Source organism: Choloepus didactylus, chromosome 8 (genome assembly GCF_015220235.1).
Source record: "Choloepus didactylus isolate mChoDid1 chromosome 8, mChoDid1.pri, whole genome shotgun sequence".
Lineage (NCBI taxonomy): Eukaryota > Metazoa > Chordata > Mammalia > Pilosa > Megalonychidae > Choloepus > Choloepus didactylus.
The window spans coordinates 65,283,422-65,307,718 of NC_051314.1; the positions used below are offsets into that span (position 1 = coordinate 65,283,422).

Consider the following 24,297-nt stretch of genomic DNA (forward strand, 5'->3'; position numbering starts at 1 on the left):
AATAGGATCAGATATACAAGACCAGGGTTTATGATTTGAACGTATCTTCATGGGGCAAGGACACAATTCAATCCATAAGAGATACCATCTTGATTTGCTTTTTAATTTTATGCCTCAACCTTGATCAAGGAACAGCCATTACCAACCACCTCTACATCATTATATAAATGTTTTGAGGACGTTACCCATTATATCATTTAACACCATCTATATATAAACCCCCCTGGGAAGGATATCTTTTAGAGCTACCTGCTAGGATTATCTATATCCACCATAGGTACTAGTAGGCTTCCTCCTTTCCATAGTGAGAACTGCCTATTATCCTGATTTCCAGTTCAGAATCATTTTTTAAAATCAGTCATAGCATCTCCATTAACCCTTGTGGGTGGGATATTTGTAGGCTCTTTTTCTTATTCCTGATCGTTTACTTATATTACATATTTTTTTTAAAGCAAACAACCTCAAGATTTTGTTTAAAGCAAGCAACCTCAATACATTTGTAGAAGAAGATGAGTAGAAGTAAATACACATAAGGCTATCCTCCTCCTTACCTCCAGAGCCACTCTCCACAGTTCTGCTCTGTGCCCATGACCTGTAAGACCCACATCAATGATCTTTCTTGCCTTCCAGCTTCCAGTTGGGTTTGGATAATAGGGAGCCATGGCAGGAGATCAGAGGGAGGGAAGAGAATTGTAGAGTATTAGTGCACTGGCTTCCTCCCAGTGGAGTCACTGTGGGCTGGCTACATGCCTTGACTGAAGGTGCCAGCTCCTGCCAGTCAGCTCTCTCTACCCAGCCTTTCTGAATCCAGGTTCCACTAATAGCTCTATCCTCTTCAGATCTGGAATGCAATCACGCCCTATTGTTTCTGGACCCAGAGTACTCAGTTATCCTCATGGTTTCCCTATACTCTGCCACACCTTTCCAAATAGTTCTTTTTTTAAACTCTCCTCAAATTATCCTAATTTGAGCACACCGTCTGTTTCTTGTGGTGACCCTGACTTAAAGAAGCACATTCTACCTGTGGTTCTGCTCAGCCATCACTCAACATAATCTGCTCAGAGTCCTCTGCAGATGAGCTGATCTTATGGATTCTTCATCAGGCCAGCCATCCCTTTTCCAGGCTTCCTTTACCATTATATCTCTTCCTGGTTTTAAGGCATAAGACCTTCATGTCAATCCCTGAGTGTTCTAGTTTGCTAATATTGCCAGAATGCAAAACACCAGAGACGGATTGGCTTTTTATAAAAGGGGGTTTATTTGGTTACACAGTTACAGTCTTAAGGCCATAAAGTGTCCAAGGTAACACGTCAGCAATCGGGTACCTTCCCTGGAGGATGGCCAATGGTATCCAGAAAACCTCTGTTAGCTGGGAAGACACGTAGCTGGCGTCTGCTCCAAAGTTATGGTTTCAAAATGGCTTTCTCCCAGGACGTTCCTCTCTGGGCCACAGCTCCTCTTCAAAATGTCACTCACAGCTGCACTTGGGATATTTGTCCTCTCTCAGCTTCTCTGGAGCAAGAATCTGCTTTCAACAGCTATCTTCAAATTGTCTCTCATCTGCAGTTCCTGTGGTTTCTTCAAAGTATCCCTCTGAGCTGTAGCAGCTCGCTCCTTCTGTCTGATCTTATATAGTGCTCCAGTAATTTAATTCAGACCCACCCAATGGGCGGGCCAACACCTCCATGGAAATTATCCAATCAGAGTCATCATTCACAGTGGGTGGGCGCATCTCCATGGAAACACTCAAAGAATTACAATCCGATTAACACTGATAGATCTGCCCACACAAGATTACATCAAAGATAATGGCATTTGAGGGGACATAATACATTCAAACTGGCACACTGAGTGACACAAGAATCTTTTAGGAGTGTAAAATGCTGGAGGTGGCTTATTTTCCTAATTATTGCCATATTATAGAACGTCCACTTACTGAAAGGGAATGATTAATTAGTTTAAGTTCCATCTGGAAGAAGGTGAGCTACCTTTCTCCCAAAGGACTGTGCCCTAACTCTTCAACTATCAGATTAAATCAAGTAGTTCTTAGCCTGATATTATATGACTTCTGTTCCAGTTTGCTAATGCTGCGGTTTATGCAAAAGACCAGAAATGGATTGGCTTTTATAATGGGGGTTTATTTGGTTACAAAATTACAGTCTGAAGGCCATAAAATGTCTGAGGTAAGGCATCAACAATTGGGTACCTTCACTGGAGAAAGGCCATTGGTGTCCAGAAAAACCTCTATTTGCTTGGAAGGCATGTGGCTGGCATCCACTTGCTGTCAGTGGCATTTCAAAATGGCATTCTCCAAAATGTTGCTCTTAGGGAGTTTCATCCTCTCTTAGCTGCAGCTGCTCTCCAAAATGTCACTCTTAGCTGCTCTGAGGTCCTTCTGTCCGTGAACTCTTTTATACCACTCCAGTGATCCAATGAACACCCAGCCTGAATGGGCAGAGTAACACCTCCGTGGAAATTATCCAATCAAATGTCTTGCCCATAGTTGATTGAGTCACATCTCCATGGAAACAATCAGTAGGTTCCAACCTAATCAACACTAATACATCTGCCCCCACAAGAGTGCATCAAAGATAATGGCATTTTGGGGGACGTAATACATCCAAACTGGCACAATATTGGATAGAGTTCATTATGCAGCGAGGATTTAGACAAAAGGAAAAATGCCCCTCTATATCACAAGCATCATCCATGTATGCATATGCCTCCTGTATTCCCAACTACTTGGGAACTATTTCAAGCAAAAAAAAAAACATGACAAATTTCTGCATCATCAGTTCCATTACTGCCTTGAATATAATAATAGGTTTTCATTCTTCAGTTTCCATCAACAAATATCACAGAGCATCTAAAATCTATAGGTGCTGTGTAGACTGAGGATACAGTCATGAGCAGGGCACACACATTCCCAGCTGTGTGGAACTTGCGTTTTTAATCAAGGAGACAATTAAACAACTAATTAAACAATTAAGTATTTTTATGCAATTTTATTGAGATATAATCACATACCATACAATCATCCAAAGTGTACAATTAATTGTTCCCAGTATCATCAAATAGTTGTGCATTCACCACCACAATTTCTGAACATTTTCATTAATTCAAAAAATAAAACGAGTAAAAATAAAAAGAAAAGAAAAAAAAGAACACTCAAAACATTCCATACCCCTCCTCTTGCTATTATTCATTTACTTTTTGTCCCCATTTTTCTACTCTTTTGTCCATACACTGGCTAAAGGGAGTGTGAGCCACAAAGTTTTCACAATCAGATGGTCATACCATATAAGCTATATTGTTATACAATCATCTTCAAGAATCAAGGATACTGGATTGAAGTTCAACAGTTTTGGGTATTTCCTTCTAGCTATTCTAAGAGACTAAAAACTAAAAAGAGATATCTATATAATGCATTAGAATAACATAAAGAATGACCGCTCAATTCCATTTGGAATCTCTCAGCCACTGAAAATGTATTTTGTTTCATTTCTCTTCCCCCTTTTGGTCCTACAATGCTGGGTCCAGGCTCATCCCTGGGAGTCATGTTCCACATTGCCAGGGAGATTTACACCCCTGGGAATCATGTCCCACATACGGTGGAAGGCAGCAAGTCCACCTGCCAAGTTGGCTTAGAGAGAGAGGCCACATCTGAGCAACAAAAAAGGGCTTGTAAGCCCACAGCTTCCCACTGCTATATAGAGGTGTAGTGCCTTTAATTCTCATCAGTCCCTGTCCCTGCCAGGGACTGAGGGTGTATCAGAAAACAAGCATAAGCTGTTTCTGTTTCTACCCTGACCCCAGGCCCTGGGGTCTGAATTCTCTGAGGGAGGGCAGCCACTTAAGTTAGCCACCTGCCCCCCTCCCCCACTTTTCTTAGGGAAGATATTCCCTTTATGGAATTATCTCCTTCACTTGACTTCTTCCTTTGTCTCTCTGGCTGTCTTAACTCCACCCTTGCCTGGGTCAGTGCTGACAGTTGAAAATGCCTGAGAATTTCTCTAATGAGATATTTAGAATAAGAGAAAAAAATTAAAAAGAAAGAAATCTCCTTTTCAGAGCCAGACCCCAGCCCTCCAGTTTTGCCAATCAAGAGCTGGAGTTGGTACCCAGTTCTATGTGCTGCTTTTCTTGGGACACAGCACTTTTCCAGTATTCTGAGCTCAGCCATCTCCAAAAGCCTCTGTTTTGATTTATTTATTGTTTTTTTGTTTGTTTTTTGTTTTTTTGTTTTTATCCATCAGGCCCACCTCTTCTCTGTCAGGAGAGACCTCAGAGTTCCTTTCCTGCTTGCTCCGGGTTTATCTGTGCTTGTAGCTTGTATTCAGTAGTCTAAATTTGTTTATTAAAACCACAATTAGAGCTTGGTTGAGCTACCTACCCTTGCTCCTATTAGTCTAAATTTGTTCATTAAAACCACAGTTAGAGCTTGGTTGAGCTACCCACCCTTGCTCCTAGTAGAGACTGCTTCTTTTTCCCACAGGAAGTGTTCAAACTCAGCCTGCCATTACAGTGGGGGAGGAAAGCCAGCTTCTGCCATTTGGGGGCTTTACTTACAGTTCTATGGTGCATTTTCAGTCCTTCCACCCATTCCAGACTGAAGTACGATGTGTGCCTGGTCACAGATGTCCCCCAGTCGGTTGTTCCAGACCATTTATTAGTTGTTCCTGGCTATTTACTAGTTGTTCTAGAAGACTAATTAAATTCCACACCTCCCTATGCTGCCAATCTTGCCCTACCTCCTAAACAATTAATTATTGAATTACATTTTTTAAAAGTGCTGTGAAGGAAAAGCATAGAGTTCTATAAAATCATATAATAGGTAGGCTAACTTGGTCTGCAGGTCAGGACAGGAATCCTTGAGGAAGTGACTGTTACTCAGACTAGTGGTGACAAAGTATGGGAAAGAGGGATTGGGGAAGGTTTGGAGCATTCGAGGTAGAGAGAACAGTATATATGAGGAACCTGAGAAAGATAGGCACAGAGTAGTTTTGAAGAACTGACAGCAGGGTGGGAAGCTGGGACAGAGAGAACAAGGGCAGAGTGGTGGAGGGTAAAACTGGTGAGCTAAGCAAGAATCAGGTCATAGAGGTCCAGACAGACCATCTTAAGGTTGGTTACCTTCTTACAAGAACAGCTCTTGAGAGTTTTTAAGCAAGGAGTTAATATGATGAGACTTGCACTTTTAAAAGGTCATTCTGGATTTGGAAAGGTGGACAGCATGAGAAGATGTGGGGATACTAGGTAATGATAATCTGGACTAAAATGGTGGATATGGAAAGAAAGGAAGTAAAATCAAGAGGAATTCATGACTGAACATGGAAGATGATGAGGGAGAAGAAGGAAGGATGATTCCTGAGTTTCTGGTTTGTGCAATGGGAAATAATGTTGACCATTAACTGGGAAAGGGAAAGCTGGAAAAGAACCAGTGGAGTGGGTGGGCTCACTATTCAGTTTTGGACATGTTGGGTTTGATGTGCCAATGAGACATCCATGAATTGTTCCCAGTGACAGTGGGAGCTCTTGAGGAAGGACGTGTGCTGGAAACATGAACTTAAGTGTGATCATGGTAAGTGAAACTATGGCCTACCAAGGACAGAGAATAGAGACCTGAGCTCATGTTCAGTAAACTTCTGTCAGTAAACCCTGATCACCTTTACATGAGATAAGTGCCCTCCTTTCCTCACTATTTTTCTTCCTGCATAAAGTTATAACCTTGTTATGATACAATCATGTTAGAAAATCAAAGTTTTGCCCTGAAAACTCGTTAATGTAAAAGCTTAATATTGTGTGAGCGTACAAAGGTGATGGGACTATCCCTCAAAATCAGTCTTTAAAGGATGCTGTCATGAAAATATTTAAGAGTCTGAGGTTTTTCTTCTGCTTCTTGATAAACACCAGTCATCTAGAATCACTTTTATCTATTCTATTTATTCAATAGTAAGATATTGGAACTCTAATTGACCTGGCATTACTATGTCTCTGTAGACTCATATATTGTTGGGGCTGGAGAGCTTTTATTTAAATGCCCTCATTTTACAAATGAACAAAATGAAGTCTAAGGGTGATAACGGCCGGGGTTACATGAGGTGTTTGTGCCACAGCTAAAAACTCTCTCCAGGCCTCCAGCTTTGAGCCCAGTTTAGCAGCCCACTGCCTCTTCCTTAACCATGACTTTAAATCCCTATTGCCTCAGAATTTTGAGTCTTTCTAATCTCTCATGGAACTTTCAGCCTCAGGAGTCAGTACATAGTACTGAGATCTTGCAGTAGGAGTATAGATCTGTTAGTTCATTATATCTAATGGTGCCTTGGTGATGGAAATATACTTGGGGAAAAACAAAATTGTATTAATGAAGTCTGAAACGCCAGAGCAATGAAAAATTAAAAAAAAAAAACTTTACAGTCTTAAAAAATGAGAGATCATAATTTATCAATAATAATAATGTTCTAAATGTATATCACTTTGTAAATTACAAAATGCTTTATATGTTGGTTCAATTGTAATTCACACTGTTGAAAATGTACCATTTTATAGGTAAGCAATCAGGCTCAGAAAGCTTTAGTAATTCATCTAAGGTACCACAACAAAAATATTGTAAAAAGAAGAATTAAATGCAAATGTTTTAACTCCATGTCCAGGGCTCTTTCCCATTCAACCCCTGCCTATTTTAAGCTTTAAGTAACATCTTGAGTTTTCCCGTTTGATAATTCACTTATTCAACCACTATTTTTTAAATACCTCCTATGTGTCGATCATTATGCCAGGCACTGAGGATGCTGTGATCAACAAGATACTTTCTCTGCCTTCACAGCAAGTTTACAGTTGGGCAAAGGCCAGAGGCAAGTAAGCAAACCAGCCATTATTGAGAGTGAGGCGTGTGCTACAGCAGCAGGAGCATCACACACCCTGGGTTAGGTGACGCTTCCAAGAAGAATTGACCTTTACATTGAGTCCCAAAGGGTGAATAGGAGGTGAAGGGATGAAGAACATTCCCAGCCAAAGATAAAGCATTTATAAAGTCACTCTGAAGGGGAAGGTGACCCTAGATCCAGTCCAGAATAAGGAAAAACCCAAGGGGCTTACAGATTCAACTTTTGTGTGCCCCTTCCTATATTCTTCTAATTAGAAGCATGATCCATCCATTCATCATCCATCCATTCGTCCTTCTATTCATGCATGCATGCATTCACTAATAGAGGGTGCTATATTTATTGAATTGATTAATTTTTTAAATGTTTATTTTTTAACATATTGTGTGCCAGGCACTGTGCCAAGTGATGTGGAGGGTATAAAGATACATAAGACATTGTCTCAGCTTATGTGAAGCTTAAAATCTAACTGAAAGCATAAACATGTGCACACATTACTACAACACAAGCTGGAATGAAACAGGTGCCCTAGGAGAGGGGAAAGTTACCACTGGTTATGGGGTTGTTACATGGAGGAAGATCTAAGTCTCAGTGATAAACCTATTAACAGGCCAACATCAGACTGAACATTCTCCATCTTTCTTTTTCTCTTGTCTGTTTGCTTATGTGTTTTATTTTGTTCTGTTTTCTGAAATTTGTTCTTTGACAGATTCTGTAGCAACAGCATCCGGGCCACTACTAGTTGAAGTTGCCAAAACTCCTGGTGCCAGCCTTGGGGTTGCCCTAACTACCTCAATGTGCTGTAATAAGCAGGTCATTGTCATAGACAAAATCAAATCTGCAAGTATTGCAGACAGGTGAGTGTCATAGAAAGTGCCTACTTTTCAAAACTGCATGTGTGTTTGAATAATATGTATATACACATGTAATACATGTACATATGCATACCTACACACACAATGAAAAAGCTTTTGACAGTTTACATGAGTTTCATATAGGGAAAGCAGTCTCTTCTTCGGGGGTTAAAAATTCACCTACCTTGTTGGCCACCCTATTATGTAAATGAAACCTCATCCAGATATTTGGTATGGCCTTTAGCAATGAAGAAAACAAAAAATGAAGTCAAGCAACCCAGCAAGTTTTCCTACTGTGTCCTCAGATAATAACTTCTTGATATAGGGTAGCAGAGCAACTCTTTATTATGCTACATGCAGAGAAGTCACGGGTTTTCTGGAATTGTTTACAATTAAATCCTGCCACCATAAAATCTTATTCCTTCTTTCTTAAATAAGTTAAACAATACTTTTATTACAGAATATTTTTTAAAAAAGTCTTATGCTGTAATAATTTCTTAATCTTAAGATTTAACAACCTTCAAGGGTTCCTTGAAACACTACCTATTCCAAAGACACAATAAAAGTGAACTCCTTTCTCCTGATTTTTTTTCCTAATTAATATTTTAGTTAAGATACAGGGGACAAAAAAAGACTAGCTTCCCACCTAATAAATTATTTTACAGCTCCTGATAAGAAAACCCCCACCTCCCATAGCTAAATCACTCCAAATGCATCAACATGAAATTATATTTTTAGATGCAAGAAATTCCTTGAAATTCTTTTGTCTTGAGAAGTAGACAAGTCAAATTGTGGAAATGTTTATATATACTTGAATGACCAATGCCCCATGCATGTTTCCAGCCCTCTTCTCCACATGCCCGTGCCCTGCCTGGTGAAGCTCCTACTATGTGCAGTACCCTGTAGTGGTCAGTCTACAGCTCCACTGTGGTCTTGCCCTACATTCAATCCTTTAACAGTGATGGCCATTGATCCAGAGATGTTCTGCAGTTCAGTGGTGCAGGATGCTTTAATTTTATCCCTCTTTTTTTTTTCCCATTCCGCAGGGGGTAACCAGTTTAAGGAGCTGCCCACTTGACTGGTACGTCGGGATGCTGACTGCTGTGTTTGCTTTTCTCAACTCATGCAGTAGCCAGTCTCTTGAGTTCAGCAAGATGTAGCAGCTAGCCCCTCCTTCCCCTGCCCCCAGCTTTCCCCTTGACTCACCATGCAGGCCTCCTTTCATTACTGGTTTGATTCCTGCTTAACTTTCATCATCATTGAGAGCTTTTATACTAATAAGTGATTAACTTCAGAATAACAAAGTAAAACAATAATAAAGAACTGGTAATCTGGGAGCTTGTGTGAGAAGATTCTGAGGAAGTAACCACTGACTCTCCCCCATGTTTTTCCCATTCACACATGTAGTAGTTGCAAATAACTCCAGTCCCACTCTGTGAGTCATGTATTGGGATTCTGACTTTTTCCAACTTCTGTATATATATATAAAAATATAGGAGGAAAAAAAAAAATCACAGAAAAATTTAAGGGGAAAAATTTTCTGGGTCTTCACTCCCCTCCCACTCACTTCTCCTCAGCACCACCACCCCAAAAGAATATCTTTAAAGAACAAGAGAAAAAAATGCCTTGAATGTTTTCTGTACTTTCTATGAGGTTTTACATTCCTATTCGTATCCAAGGTGCTTCAAATTTGACAGGTGGTGTTTCCTATAACAAACTTTTCCTTTTTTTTTTTAAGTAATTGAAACTACTTTTGTGTAATTTTAACTATGAAGGACATGAAAGCCATATCCAAATGAGAAGGCCACTTCATCATACTGAGAATTGTTCTCCTTTCTGTAGATGTGGGGCGTTACATGTGGGAGATCACATTCTGTCCATCGATGGAACCAGCATGGAGTACTGCACACTAGCAGAAGCAACCCAGTTCCTGGCAAACACCACTGACCAGGTCAAGCTTGAGATTCTTCCCCATCATCAGACCCGACTGGCCTTGAAGGGACCTGAACATGGTGAGATGATCTGTCTAGATAAATCTCTTTATCTTCCCCTCGCAGTTATTGCTTCTGCCAGCAGAGTTAGAAAACAAAGGCCCTGGATTTAATTCTGCCCTTATCATTTCTTCTCAAAATTGCAGGTTATCTTTGTTTACCCTTCTTCATCTTCCAAATCCTTTTCCAAGTCACGTGTAATTTATTTGAAACCCCAAAATTGAAAAAAGAATTTTTTGAATAGAATTTTCAGGCAAGCACTATTTAATATTTTAAAAAAGACAGAAAGTCTTTGGTGCAAATTTAGTATGGAGAGAAGGGAAATAATTTGACTTCCTGTATTCGTATCAAATTTCCACTCTACTGAAGGACAATGAAGGCAGAGAGTAGAACTCTCACAAATATTTTTTGCTTTCCACATATTTTGTCTGTTTGCCAGAGGAATTTTTTCTTAGGTTGGAGAATAACTTTTCTGTCCAGATGCCTTACTTCGGAGAATCGTGATATTCGACTACATTTATTCAATAAAAAGTATAAGCTGAGAGAATCTGCATTTTTTTTCTGTCTTAAAAACACAGATATACTTGCTGAGAATTTACATCCAATCCACTCAGGCATCTTTATGCATGAAAGAAAAGGGATTTTGAGCCCAAAATTAAATAAAGAAAGACTCTCCATTGGGGTTTTTGTTCCAACCCCTCCTTTCTCCATTTTGCTAAACCAAGTTACCCTCCTTTTCTTTATTCCTTAAACCAGTTGCCTCACTAGTGTTACATGTTTATCAAAGGGGCAGAATGTAGCATGGTGTCTTCAGAGAGAAAACAGTTTTCTCTGGTCCTGGAATTTTGCTTATGAGGAGGTTGTATGATGTGTCTCCCACCTCCTAAAATGCACTGCACTTTGCCATGGTTTGAAAAAAACAGAGGAACCAGGTAATTTTCATAGGGAATGAGTCAGCTGAATGCAACCTTTTTAATTAAATGGAGCTTAGACAGCTCTAGAGCTAATGAAAATCTTGGGTACAACGTTACCCTTATCAGATTTTAATTTTACACAATGGAGTAGAGAAATGATGCAACAGAGGCAGGTTATGGGAAGGAATTCAGCACCATTCAAATAGAAATGATAAGGAGCTACAGGAAGGTGCAATCCATGGGAATGCACACCTGCTCCTGTCAGGCAGCCCCTCTCCCACACACTGGCTGAGAAGAGAGATTTCTAAAACTCTAGTTTCTTCCAAATTAATCTGAAGTCGTCACAGGATTTGGGACACAGTAGGTAAAAAATGCACACCGTGTAGTGCTTTTTCAGCATGGGATTATGCTTGCTAAATTCCAGTATCAGTGAATCAGAAATGTGTAACACCCTTTTAAGAATGTAATTGTCTTGAGCAACTTCATTTGTTTCCCTTTTATATGCACTGAATACAAATCATAAATAGTTCAAATAGTTTCTAACTCATGAAATATTAAACATTTTTACCTGCTAACACAATTCGAGAAGATGACTTTATATACTAAAATGTATGGACCAAAACAAAATTTTCTTCACTGTGGAGAGGCTGATAGTTAGGTAATTCCAGCTTCCACTTCTGACCCCGTCACCTACTTTTGCTGAAAGTTGTTTATCATTTTCCTTATGTAGCATACAGGCATCCTCTCTAGATTTTTATATAGTAAAAATCAGAATTTTCCAAGAGGAAATAATTGTTGGCTCCTAAACATAATTAAATCACAGTTGAGAGGGAAAAAATTACCAAATAAAATATTTTTATTGTGTTTATTGTCCTCAAACTTCTGTTTTTGTTTGTAAGGCAACTGTGTTACGTAGATTCACTCTTTTTTCACAAGAAAGTTGTGGTTATTTTTTCAGGATCTCTGATGCCTGAACAGTGAGTCTCTAAGCCTGTAAGTGGATAGAGATACAGCATTTCCCAAATTTTGCTGGACAATAAAGCATTCTTCACAGTGTTTTGTGGGAAATGTAGAAACCCACATATCAACTAGGAATAAGAGATCGGCTGTGCCTTTCACGTTTAGAAAGCAGCATTAAAGAAGCATAGAAAAATGAGTTTTCAGTAAGGTTAAAAATTGTTCTCACTCAGGGCCTTAGGGAGCCATAATCATGGAGGAAGGAAACGGAGACTTTGGGAAAGTGGACAGGGTCACCAGGTTCAGTACATTCTGTACCAGGAGAACCTTCTGCTTTGTGAGCTCCGGGCGCAGCCACTGGAGCAGCTATTGCCTGCTCTCTCAGATGCCCTGTGCAGGGCAACAGGTCACAATTAGAGAGATGGTCAAAGAAAAGTACCCTCCAAGTCAGACGCTTTTAAAACTTCAGCAGTGATGTCGCCATGGAAAGCATTACTTTGGCAGGTCTTGTAACCTCACTGTTTACTTATGTGTGAGACAGGATTTAAGAATACCCATAGGAAGGGGCACTCTGGAGTCAGACTTCCTGAGCTTTAAGCCCGGCTCCACCACTTGGGATCTTAAGCAAGTTAAACACCTTTTCTATACCTCAGTAGATGTATCTGTAAAATGGAGGTTATAATGATACGTACCTCATAGGTATATTGTGAGGTTTACCTGATATTATCCATGAAAAAAACACTTAGCACAATACCTTAGTATTTAATAAGTGCTCAGTGAAAGTTGACTCTTGTTATTACTAGGACTATTAAGTGAGAGAATGTATATGAATGTGCTTTGAAAAATGAAAGTATATACCAAAAACATAATGTCTTTTTATTAAACTCCTGAATTACTTTCTTACTATATGAGTATCAAGTATACACCACAAAACAGAATGGATTCAGAGCGTGTACTTTAAAAGGCAGCAACTCTCTTCTCTGGCCGACATTATTGTTGAACACCTTTTGCATTTATTATCTTTGATGTGAAATTTCATGCATTATTTCATGCCATTTTTGTCTCTTGAGTTATTTCATATGTAAAGAGATTCCATGCCCATTAATAGTTTAAAGTCAAGGTAAGGGTTATAATCTACATTTAACTTGCCTATAACAATTGGCACACTTTGGGGCACACAGTAGACAGTCAATAATATCCTTCTTGTTGACTTATTGAGCTTGACAGTCCTAACAAAGCCCAGTAATTTTCAAAGTAGTCCACGAAGAACTGGGTCAAAAAGTGAGTGTAGAATTATGAAATCTTCTTACTATACTCTGGCTTCATTTGAATGGGGACAGTGCCTTTGTAAAGAGGACTGTCCTCTTTAGAGAAGCTGTGTTTGTAGATTAGCCAGACCCAGCAAGAATGCATCTTGCTAAAAATTTCCTTGTATACCTAAAAGGTAAATAAGATCCCTATTTTTGTGGAATTCACTTTCTAATATGGGGAAATAAATATTGAATAATAATATATTAAGTAAACCTATTTCAGACAGTCATACATGCTATGAAGAGTATAAAGCAATAATGGGGTAGCATAGGGGGTAGCTAAGTAAACAACCTTCATCCAGAGAGTCAGCAACTTCTCTAAACAGGTTTGGCACCTGAGCTGAGCCCTGAGTAGGAGCCACTCATACAAACAACTGGGGGAAGAATGTTAGAGGCAGAAAGCAGGCAAGTGCAGAGGCCCGAAGGCAGAAAGGAGCCTGGCTCGGTCTAAAACAGACATAAGGCCGGTGTTATTGACTCAGTAGTAATGAGGAGAATGGTGGCAAAGAAAGCTGGAGAGATAAATAGGGCCGGAACACCTGGAGTCAGGGTAAGCAGTTTGTTCCATTCTCTTTGTAATGGTAAGCCACCGAAATAGTTTAAACAGAGTGGCCATGATTTGATTTATGTATTTAAACAATCACCTGGCTGTGATGTGGATACTGAAAAGTAGGCTGCAGGAGTTGAATCAGGGACCCAAATCTGCAGTTGTGGCAGTGGTCCAGGTGAAGCAGTTGGTGGCTTGAACTAGAACAGTGGCGAGGGAGAGAGAACCCGAACCAGAATCAGCAGTGGGGTACAGAGAGCATTGCAGATGGCCTACGCCCCAAAATTATGGTTGCTATGAAAGTCTTCTTCTCCTTAGTGGACTTCTGAGATAGTCTCTAAAATTTAAGTGTTCAGGGAGTGAAATTTGTTAAGTGGAGATACCCCTATTCTCTTTAAAAGATACTTTATTTGTTGGTAACTAGACAGAAAAGTAGGTAGAATCGATATTATTGATAATAGCTAATTCATATTAATCTGTACCAGACCATGCTAAGCAATTATGTGCATAATCTCATTTAATCCTCACAGTTGTCCTGTAGGGTAGATACTTTTATGATCTCCACTTGACAGCTGAGGAAACTGAGGCCTTGAGAGGCAAAATAACTGTCTAAAGTCATATCGAGAGGAAGGTCTCGAGCCAGAACTGCAACCCAGGTCTGTCTCACCCTCCAGTGATCTGACCCTGCCAGTACTCTCATACCAGACTGGAAGTGTAGCAATCACGGATGGTATAACTTAAGCTCTTATCTAACAACCCTTCTTTAAGTACTTACAGAGTATCTGGCCATCCTGACATGACTACATACTAGTAAATAATTCACATGTACAACATCTTATGTCAGAGTCAGAAAAGTAGAAGATGTGAGTTCGTATGTTATTTTTACCTCTTTAATATTGTTATATGAGAAATTTCGTATCAGACATAATAACGTAATATTGTTCATATTTCAGAATCTGGGTAGAACATCAATTCTTAACAACATTGCAAATAGAATGGAAACATGATAAACATTTCTTTAAAAATAAAGGGAGGAGTCACAAAGACTTGAAATAAACTTTGTTAAAATTTTATGGCATCTTAAGGAAATAAAAGAACACATGAAATATTTTTTAAAATTATATATTTCTTTCAAGTTTAAAGTTTTCATGAAATCATGAAATATATTGAGACTTTTGTTTTCTCCTTATTAGTCAAGATACAGATAAGATTTTGATAGTGATAGATGATTTGAGTGGTTTATTGTTGAGGAAAATCAAATTCAAATGATGGATCACAGTGTAATTAAAATGTCAGAGCAGTAAATCGTGGTGTGTGACTAGTAAACCTCTTGAATCATGAGCCAGTGCGATTTATTGTTCCTTCTTTCCTTTCTCAAAACAAGCTACTAACTGGCCAAGATTTGCAAATCTTTAATTACTAATAGTGTGCCATAGATCTTTATGGGGTTGACTTTTAAGTTAAAAAGAAAAAATGTTTTTAATCTCTGCTGCAAAGTGCAGGGGGGAGATTAGAAATTGATTCAATAGTCATCTTAAAATGAGAAAAAATGGGCTGGGAAAGACATGCATTATCCTTGGGGAGATGAAAAGTTTCCATCCCTGATGTTAATCATTTGTTTTGCTGACCACTGAGAAAAGGGCAAAGTTGCACAGATTTATTTTTCTTTGCAAGCAGCTCTCATTTTTTTGTTACGCTTTTTATTTGTGCAGTTCAGTTACATTTTCCTCTTTTGGTTCTTTTTGTTTTGTCTGGTTTTGTTTTGTTTCTTATTTCTCATCATCACTTCATACGGGCAGTGAAAATTCAGAGGAGCGACAGGCAACTTACCTGGGATTCCTGGGCCGTCAATCACAGCAGCGTCCCCACCCACCATCACCATAACACGCACCACCCTGACTATTGCAGAGCGCCAGCTCGGACATTCCAGCACACGCCTCCTCCAAACAGCCCTCGTAATGTTCCAGGCTTTCTGCTCCTGGTCTTTTATTTAAAATATGTTCTCTCAACTCTTTCCTCATTTAATTCACTACTTCTTTGGCTCCATGGGTGTTGTGTGCTTCTCTGGTAATAGCAACTTGTCATCTCTGACATCTCTTAAGCCTTTTTGCTTTTCTATCTTGAGAATTTGTTGTTAGGAGAGGATGTTAATGTTCAGAATGCTTTCTATGTTGTTAAGAGAAAATTCAGTGAATTATATAGAGTACAATGTTCTCAGATCTTCTTTGTGTCTCTGGAATCATTTATGAAATGCATGCCAGAAAAATATCTATGAAAATAAGATTATGCTTCTGCTGCATCGAGGTGCTGTCTATGGAGAAACTTGTTTTAATGTTTGTTTTTGTCTGAAGCAAAATGCATAGAGCCTGTCTGTGTTCCGTTTGGCTTGTAAGGGTACTGCTATTCCTCAGGTGTTTATAGTCACTTGTAACTCTGTGATTCTGAAGTGCTGTCTTCAGGGCTCCTGAGGCCTTGTCCCATCTGGTTGGGGTGCTTATGAGCCACTGCTGTGCATCTTGCGTGTGTCTCTGAATTGTACTGGTTGACAAGTGTGGCAGGCTCACACCCAGCCTGAGAATGCTCTGTGCCAAGTCTTCGCTCTCTTACAGCAGCTTTGGTGTCTTCATCCTTCTCTCCTACCTCCATGAGTGCATACAGCCTGAGTTCCCTGAACATGGGGACTTTACCTCGCAGCCTCTACTCCACTAGCCCACGTGGAACCATGATGAGGAGGAGACTGAAAAAAAAAGACTTCAAAAGCTCACGTAAGTGAAATCTCAGCTGATGTTGTTTGGCCTGGAGAAAACATGTGGGCATTGAAGTCTTGAAATACTGAAACCAATGGGCAGTGTGTTTTACAATGCCTCAAAGATCAGGTAGATGCTATTTAGCTACCAGCTCTGTGCCACCTTAGCATAATAAAATGATATCCATTATCTGTATGATACTGATTGCACCAAATGTGACATCAGACTGAATTAATTAATACTATCTTTGCCTACAGCTTTTTTCCTTGATCTTTTGATTCGATAAAATAACCCAAAGATGTGATTTTTCTTTTAAGACTCCTTCCTCATATTCTGCCTAGCTTTTGAACACAAAATTTTTCTTCTTAGTTTCTTATTCACTCTAAAGAAGTCTTGACACTTAATGCATGCCCCCTTCTGATAAATACAAGAATGTCATTTATTGTTATTGTCAATTTCATACTAAATAATTTTTAATGACTGAAAGGAAAGAAAAGGTAAGTTTGAATATAACCTTTCAAACTATACCTCATTCTTCAAGATTCCAGTACTTTCCCCAGGAACCAAGTCCCTGCCACCTTGACCCCCACACCATTGAGAGTCACTCCTCTAACAGATAATATTTCTTAGTGTCCTCTCCAGCCTTAAGAAGGATAGATGGGTGCTTGTCTTTATAATAAGCATCCTGATGTCTAGGAATTTCAACTAGGATTATTGGAAATAGGATCTGCTGGAATAGCCAAGCGTAATATAGACTGGGGAGGACAAGGTTGGCTAGTTGTTTTTGGATAGCTGGTTGAACATATAAAGAAAAAAGTGATTGGGTGTCTTAATGGGGAAGAAACGAAAATAACTCCTGAATTATCCTTTTCTTTAGGGGAAAATCACACCCTCTCAGCTGATCACATAGCTTTGGGAGGAAGAGAATACCTCCTTTTCCAACCAGATCAGTCAAATCATAGTCTATATAAGTGTGAATATTTCTTGTACTATATGTTCCATTTGGTGGCCATGACTATGAATCCTGTAAAAGAAACTTTAAGAAGATGAGGTCTCACCCTGAGCTTATAATGGGAATAAGAAAAAGGGGCACCCTTAATTACTTAAATAAAACCAAACCCAAATACTTCAAAGCTGGTATTGAAGAGAGACTGTTCTTGTAAAAAGAGGTGATTGGACCTGTTGGCTCTTAAGTCTGTATGTCAGAGATTCATCTTCCCAGGAGGATCTCTTCCCAGGAGGATCTCTCCCCAGTCCCACCAGTCCCACCATCAGGGTAGGAGACCAGCCATCCCTCACACTGGGAAGTGGTTCCTTCATGTTACAGGAACCTGAGAGTTTCCTTATAAAGCAAACCATTGCAAAAGATAGAGCACCACTGTGGCATAAGATGACTTCACCTTGCATATCCCTTCAAATGTAACATTTGTCTGGGAATGTAAAATGATGCAGGCACTCTGGGAAGCAGTATGGTGGGTCCTCAAAACGTTAAATACAGAATTACCGTATGGCCCAGAATTCCACTCTTAGGTGTATGCCCAAAGAAACAAGGACTCAGAGAGATGCTTGTATACCAGTAGCATTATTCACAAGAGCCAAAAGGTAGAAACAACCCAAGTGTATATCAACAGATGAATGAATAAACAAAATGTGGTACATATACACACGAGAGAATGTTATTTGGCCCTAAGAAGGGATGAAGTTCTGAGACATGCTACAACATAGGTGAACCTTGAAAACATTATGCTGAGTGAATTAAGAAAGGCACATAAGGACAAATATTGTATGATTTCACTTACAGGAAATATCTAGAAATAGCAAATTCACAGAGACAGAAAGAAGGTAAGAAGTTACTGAGGGACTTGTTGTTTGGTGACTGTAGACTGTACAATTTGGAAATTTTTAAATAAAATTAACTTTTAAAAAATAATAAGAAAGCAAGTTTGTGTAGTATAGAAGTCCCTAGATTATCAGTGTCTCTTCTACCATTCTTATTTTATTTTGGTCCTCAGATGCACCAAGTTTTGTTAACTTAGTTTACGACATTTCAGTATTCTGTGTAGGATCACTCTATTGCATATGTGTATGTGTATTTCACTTAATTCCTAATTCCAATTCCAATAGGTACCCTCTCTAACATTTTATATATATATATATATATATATATATATATATATATATACACACATACATATATGATTTGTCATCTTCAATATATTTAAATGACAGTAAATTTGAAATAGGAAAATGGAAGGAAGAGTGAGTTTAGTCAAAATGAGAGCAAGGAGCTTCTAGAGTTCCTTATATTTCTTAACTGCCACTAAAGTAAATTATTTACTCTTGGAAGGAACTTGTTGAAGGGTAATATAGTGAACTAGTTAGGAGCATGGACTCTGAAACCAGACTGTCTGAGTTCTAATCCCAGCATCACTACTTTTTAGCTGAGAACCTTGACCAAGTTTCTTAAGTCCTCTATGCCTCAACTTTCTTATCTACAAAATGGGAATAATTATAGAACTTAACCTCATTGGGTAATTGTGAAGAGTATGTAAGTCAATATATATAAGTACTTAGAAAAACACCTGGTAAATAATAAGTGTTATTTAATTGTTAGCTATTTGGAATAATATGTGTTAGCCATTATTATACCTCCATCTGAATTGTCATGTGTGAAAATCTGTTGACATTTTTCTCAGATTTAAGCATTTTTCACAATGGTTACACTTTAGCATAATACAGAGGTCTTGAGTCTTCCATACAACATCTTCAAGGTTTGTTTCTGGAATTTTTTACATATCATGACTTCATGTGCAGCATTCATCACTGACAGCAACAAGCTAACAGCCCTCAGCAGGAAAGAGCAATTAAAACGAATTATTTAAAGTTTATACATCTGCTTCAGTGGCTAACCTTTGTTTGTGTTAGATAATATTGTGTTGATTAAGGCCATTAGTGATTCCAAATGAATGATAATATGTTTGACTATCTGAGGTTGATATTTACACATCTTGAATTTTGTAGCAGGAAACAAAGCTGTGGACACACTGTCACTGATATCCGTAACCAACTTAAAAATTCTCTCTTGAACCAATATATTATTCTCCAGCATAGTAGAAGTATACACAGCAACCTGAGTCATGAAATTTCTAGTTGTTCCTATTTGCTGTAGACATTGGCCAGTGGAGCATCACTGACAATATACTTACCAGATTGTTTATAAATGTGTGTCAATTCAAAAGACCTGGAAAACAAAGCACAGTATTTTGGTTGCACTAGATGTAAAGATTTCTCCAAATAACTGATAAAAGTTTCATTGATGCTCTCCCTATACCGTGGTTTACTTTCACCACTTTATTTATGTCTTTATTGTGTGCCACCACACAACTTGTGTTTCTATAGCAACCAGGCCATTTGTGTGGATGGTGAATCGTGGCAAAAGGTGCAAATAGAATAAAAAGTCTCTTTGCTGTATCGGTGATGAGTTGAGGCCAAAGCCCTCAAAACAAAAAAATTCTCACATGTGGAAGGACATGGTCAGAAAACAATGAAACCTTCTCACATAAAGTAGTAAAATACTCTGTATCATTGACCAAAGGAGAAAAGAAGGAAGTCTGCACCAACATGTTACAAGGCTTAAAACAGGAAAGTGCCATGCTTGTTTTACAGGGAAAATGATGTAGAGACTAAGCTCTAAGCTTTCAGGGAGTGTCACAAAGCCCTGGGAGGACAACAGAGCCATGTCACAGGGAACCTCCTGTCGCCTCTCCCAGAAACTTACTGGTCTTTGCCCACTGTCTGAGCTGCCCCTTTGTCTGCCACAGAGCCCAAAGCTTCTTCCAGAACATCATCTGCCTTGTCATGTGGGCATGACTGAGCAGTAGAGCTGGCAGCTCCTCCTGCTTTCTGTTTCCTGCTCCTGCACAGAGCAAATGTAGAGACCCCACCTGTTCCCAGTGTGTCTGAATTACAGAAAAGAGTAGAAGTTAGAATACATTTTCTACCAGGGAGGGTGACATTGAAAAGAGTTGAAAGGAAGAGGATAAAAAACCTAACAGCTTTTCTAGTCTCGCCCACCTACCTTTGAAAAAAGAATGGAAGATAGAGGCAGCTAGTGGTAAGCTAAGAGACCACGCAGGGAGTTCTTGCAGGGGATAGCTTGCAAGCTGCCCCCATTATTTGGAGAAGAGAGGTATTGACCACCACCACTGCTCTCTTGAACTGGATCACCTGATACCTGATGTGTTGGGTCCACAGCAGGTTGACGCTAATGTTGAACACCTAAGTGAGACAAAGGTTACTAACCTCAGATTACAAGATCAAAATATAATGAAAAATGTGTTACATTAATAACTCTTTGAGGCCCTTTGCTCTCTATGCTTTTTAAATGCTCCTCATATCTGATAGTAAACCTCACAACGTTCTACATTAAGGAAACCTTTGGCAGGTTTTTAAACTTGTGGAGCCAGAGTTGTCTTTGGATCTACCCCCTTCCTCACACTAGGAAAATTAGAATTGACAAAAACACAGTCTCATTTCCTGCAACAATGAAGGGTTGTGAACCGATCCTACTCTATGTAAATCAGAACAGGACAGAGCAGACGCAAATCCTGAACACAGCCTCTGCACACACCCAGTTAGCAGTATTCAAACACGGTGTGTCAGTAATTTAGTCATTTCCATCTTCACCAATGAGTATAAGGAGCTACTTCTCAGGCCAGAGCTGGTAGCTCACAGCCTAGTACCAACTGAAATTCCAGCAGTAGTATCTGTTCCTGGAGAGAGAATTCATCATACAAAATTTTAAACCACAGTGTTATAATTCATAAATCACCCTTACTTTCTTCTTCTGATTGACCACATTAATAAAACAGCATAATCAAGCTCATCTTTTTTCTCCTCCAAGTAATATTGATTGTTTTTTCTTCTAGCTCAACATCTTTAAATCTACAGTTTATCTTTTTCATATTTGGTAATCATTTTTAAGGCTTCAATATGTATGAGTAATCAATTTATACAATTTCAAATGAAGTTTTACTGTTTCAGAGAACAGATCCCAATATATCAGAGGACTTTCAGAGTTAATTGTAAAATTCTAAATTATTTGACATAATCCTATATTTATGATATAAATTATAACTTTAAATAATTGTTTATGTAATGTTCTAGTTTGCTAAAGCTGCTGTTTTGCAAACACCAGAAATGGATTGGCTTTTAAAAGGGGGGTTATTTGGTTACAAAGTTACAGTCTGAAGGCCATGAAAATGTCCAAATTAAGGCATCAACACAAGTATACCATCACTGGAGAAAGGCCATTGGTGTCTGGAAAACCCATTAGCTCAGAAGGCACATGGCTGGCATCTGCTTGCTCCCAGGTTGAGTTTCAATGGCCATCTTCAAAATGTCTATCTTGGCATTCACTGAATGGCATTCTCTGGCTTCTCTGAAGTCCTTCTGTTTCTGAGCTTTTATAGGGCCCAAGTAATTAAATAAAGTCCCAAGCTGAATGCATGGGGCCACACCTCCATGGAAATAATCTAGTCAAAGTTATTACCCACAGTTGGGTAAACATATAATACATATATTTATTTTAAATACTAAATTATATGTCCCAATAATTTCTATCACTTCAACTTGCCTCCAGATAGAACTTATAAACTTAATGACACCCACACTGAATAAATAAAAGATTTATTTTTATTTTCAAAACCTTTTAGTGAATGAAATTCCTCAACTATCTTCTCTAACTGTTCCAAAAATAAAGCAAATCTTAATTCTGAGAAAGTCTTCACTATATCTAACCTAATCCTCTATTACTTTAAATTGACCCATTTCTTCTTGATTATATTAGTGGGGATGATAAACAGCTGACTCAAAGGTCTAAAAACATATTTTAACACCAACTAAATAGTCCAAAAATCTATACCAAAATGAGATTTCAAATGGAAAAAAAGTGAACTTATAGAAAGATTCACAGAAAATAGTATTCTGTTGAAGTCCAAAATCTTTACCTAAAAGGTGGAGTGGAAGTAATCTGCCAAATAGATGATGTTCTAATACTATATTCCTGCCTGCTATGAGTAATAACTGGAAAGAAATGCAAATCTCCAGATCCTTACTCCTAGGGAAGTATACTCTGATGGTTTTGTGCTACTGATAGCAAAACATATGATCTGGAAAACGAAGTACACTCAACATCAACAGAACCACACTAGAAAATGTGATCTGAATTAATATGTATAGTCACGTATCAGACCATAGAATTGTAGGCCACCCACCCATAAAAAAGCTTAGGATTAGAGGTACCGTCACCCCTCACTGCAGGCTACTGTAATGTCATGGATAGTAGTACTATCCTTTAAGGAAAAGAAGTAGCTCTTTCCTTTCTCCTCCTGGGCAAATGATCTACCTCACCATCCCCTGCTCTGTCAGCTTCAATTATCAAGTGATCTACCACAGTGGAAAAGCTTGGGTTCTGAAGAATGGATTCTAGTTCCTTATGGTAACTCAGCATCATCTATATAAAGTGTTGATTTCAAAAAAGGAAAATGTAGATGATTTCACAAAACTTGATTCATTGAATCATTGGGATTCAAAGATTAAAATAACTGATCCCAACCTAAGACAGGCAAGCAAACAAAAATCTGGTAAATGCTGAACTAGGATATGTAGTAGAGTCTGTGGAAAGGTAGAAAAGAAGGTACTTAATTCTGCCTGAATAAGTCAGGGAAGGAGTTAATTCCAGAGCAAATAAGAAGGAAGAAAAGGGCATTTAAAACACAGATGAAGGGCATTTAAAACACAGATGAAGGTCCAAAGGGGCAGAGAGCCCAGGATGTAAAGATGCAGAGGTGTGAAAGCACATGGTACATGACGGGAGAATGGAGGCGCATGAGCCTGGGTGGATAGGAGAAAATGAACTCATGAAGGACCCTGTGTTCTCTGCTAAGAATTGAAGATTTTGTTCCATAGGAAATAGAGAGCCACTGAAAGATTCTAAGTTGGGGGGTAACATTTGCATGTTAGAAAGGACACTCTGGCATCAGTTTGGAGATGTTAGCATAGACAAGAGGCAAGGACACTGGTTAGAAGTCTATACAATAATCTATACTAGTGATGATGAGGGTAGATCAATGGGGGTCACACCATGAAGGAAACATTAATCTAGCAATAAATGTAGAAAACATTGAGTATGAGAAGACCCAGAAATATGGGTATTGGAACAACTAGATATAAAAAGTAAGAAAAACCTGAATTAAGATATGGACAGTAGAAAGGGGAAAGAGGTCTTGTACAAGATGTATTTCTCTGGTCAGCCTGAAAAGACTCAGCAATTCATTGAATTTAAAAGACAATGGGGAGTTGTAAGCCAAAGGCTACTTTGCAATTTCAAGCTGGAAGACTACAGGCCTGATGGTCCCATAATAGAAATAGTAGTGTCAGTGAGGAAGCAAAGATGATTGACTCAATTCTGCAAATGTTGGGTTTGAGGAATCAATGAAACATCTTTGTAGTTGGGATATTAACAGATAGGGAAATTCAAAACTAGAACTGGAGAGACAGTAGAGAGAAAGATTTATGAAGATACACACAGAAGTCACATTAGAAGCCTTAAAAGTGAATGAGGGAAAGTCTGAGTGAGTAGATAAGACTTAGGGCAGAACCACAGCTACTCTGTGTTAGGCATGCAGAAGGAGGCAAAGGAACTGGCAGGGGCCGAGAAAGTAAGAAACTAAGAATGGAGCCTGACTGAAACCAACAGAGAGGAATTTCAGAAAGAAAGGATTGGTCACTGAAGCCCATTGGTTAGAGCGAATGAGGCCTAACCAGCAATCTCGAAGTCATCAGTGACTGTCAGGAAAGCAATTTCAGTAAAGTGTGTAGAGAGAAGCCAAATTTTAAGCCATTAGAGAATTAGTACAAATCTTTAGACATAGGTCAGAAGGTTAGGGGAGTGAGTAGGAAAGTTTGCAAAAGCAGGAAGAGAGGAAATTTGTATGGCACAAAGTCAGAGAGTGTGACGAGAGTATCAAGAAAACAAAATGGGGGACTTAACCTTGAAGTGAAAGGAAAGATAGCTGTATCAAGAGTCTTGT

At 38.8% G+C, this 24,297-nt stretch overlaps 1 protein-coding gene across 5 annotated transcripts in view; it reads left to right on the top strand.

Moving 5' to 3' along the window:
- Window positions 1-24,297, top strand: part of GRIP1 (glutamate receptor interacting protein 1) — a 447,814-nt gene that overhangs the window by 343,512 nt on the left and 80,005 nt on the right. For 2 of the 5 annotated variants that reach the window (XM_037845411.1, XM_037845413.1), the window contains exons 8-10: window positions 7,594-7,741; window positions 9,581-9,750; window positions 16,067-16,222. In XM_037845411.1, coding sequence (XP_037701339.1) covers window positions 7,594-7,741; window positions 9,581-9,750; window positions 16,067-16,222 — 474 coding nt within the window. Of the gene's footprint in view, window positions 1-7,593; window positions 7,742-9,580; window positions 9,751-15,256; window positions 15,413-16,066; window positions 16,223-24,297 lie in introns of all 5 variants that reach the window. The other 3 variants (XM_037845412.1, XM_037845414.1, XM_037845410.1) reach the window with 2 other exon arrangements.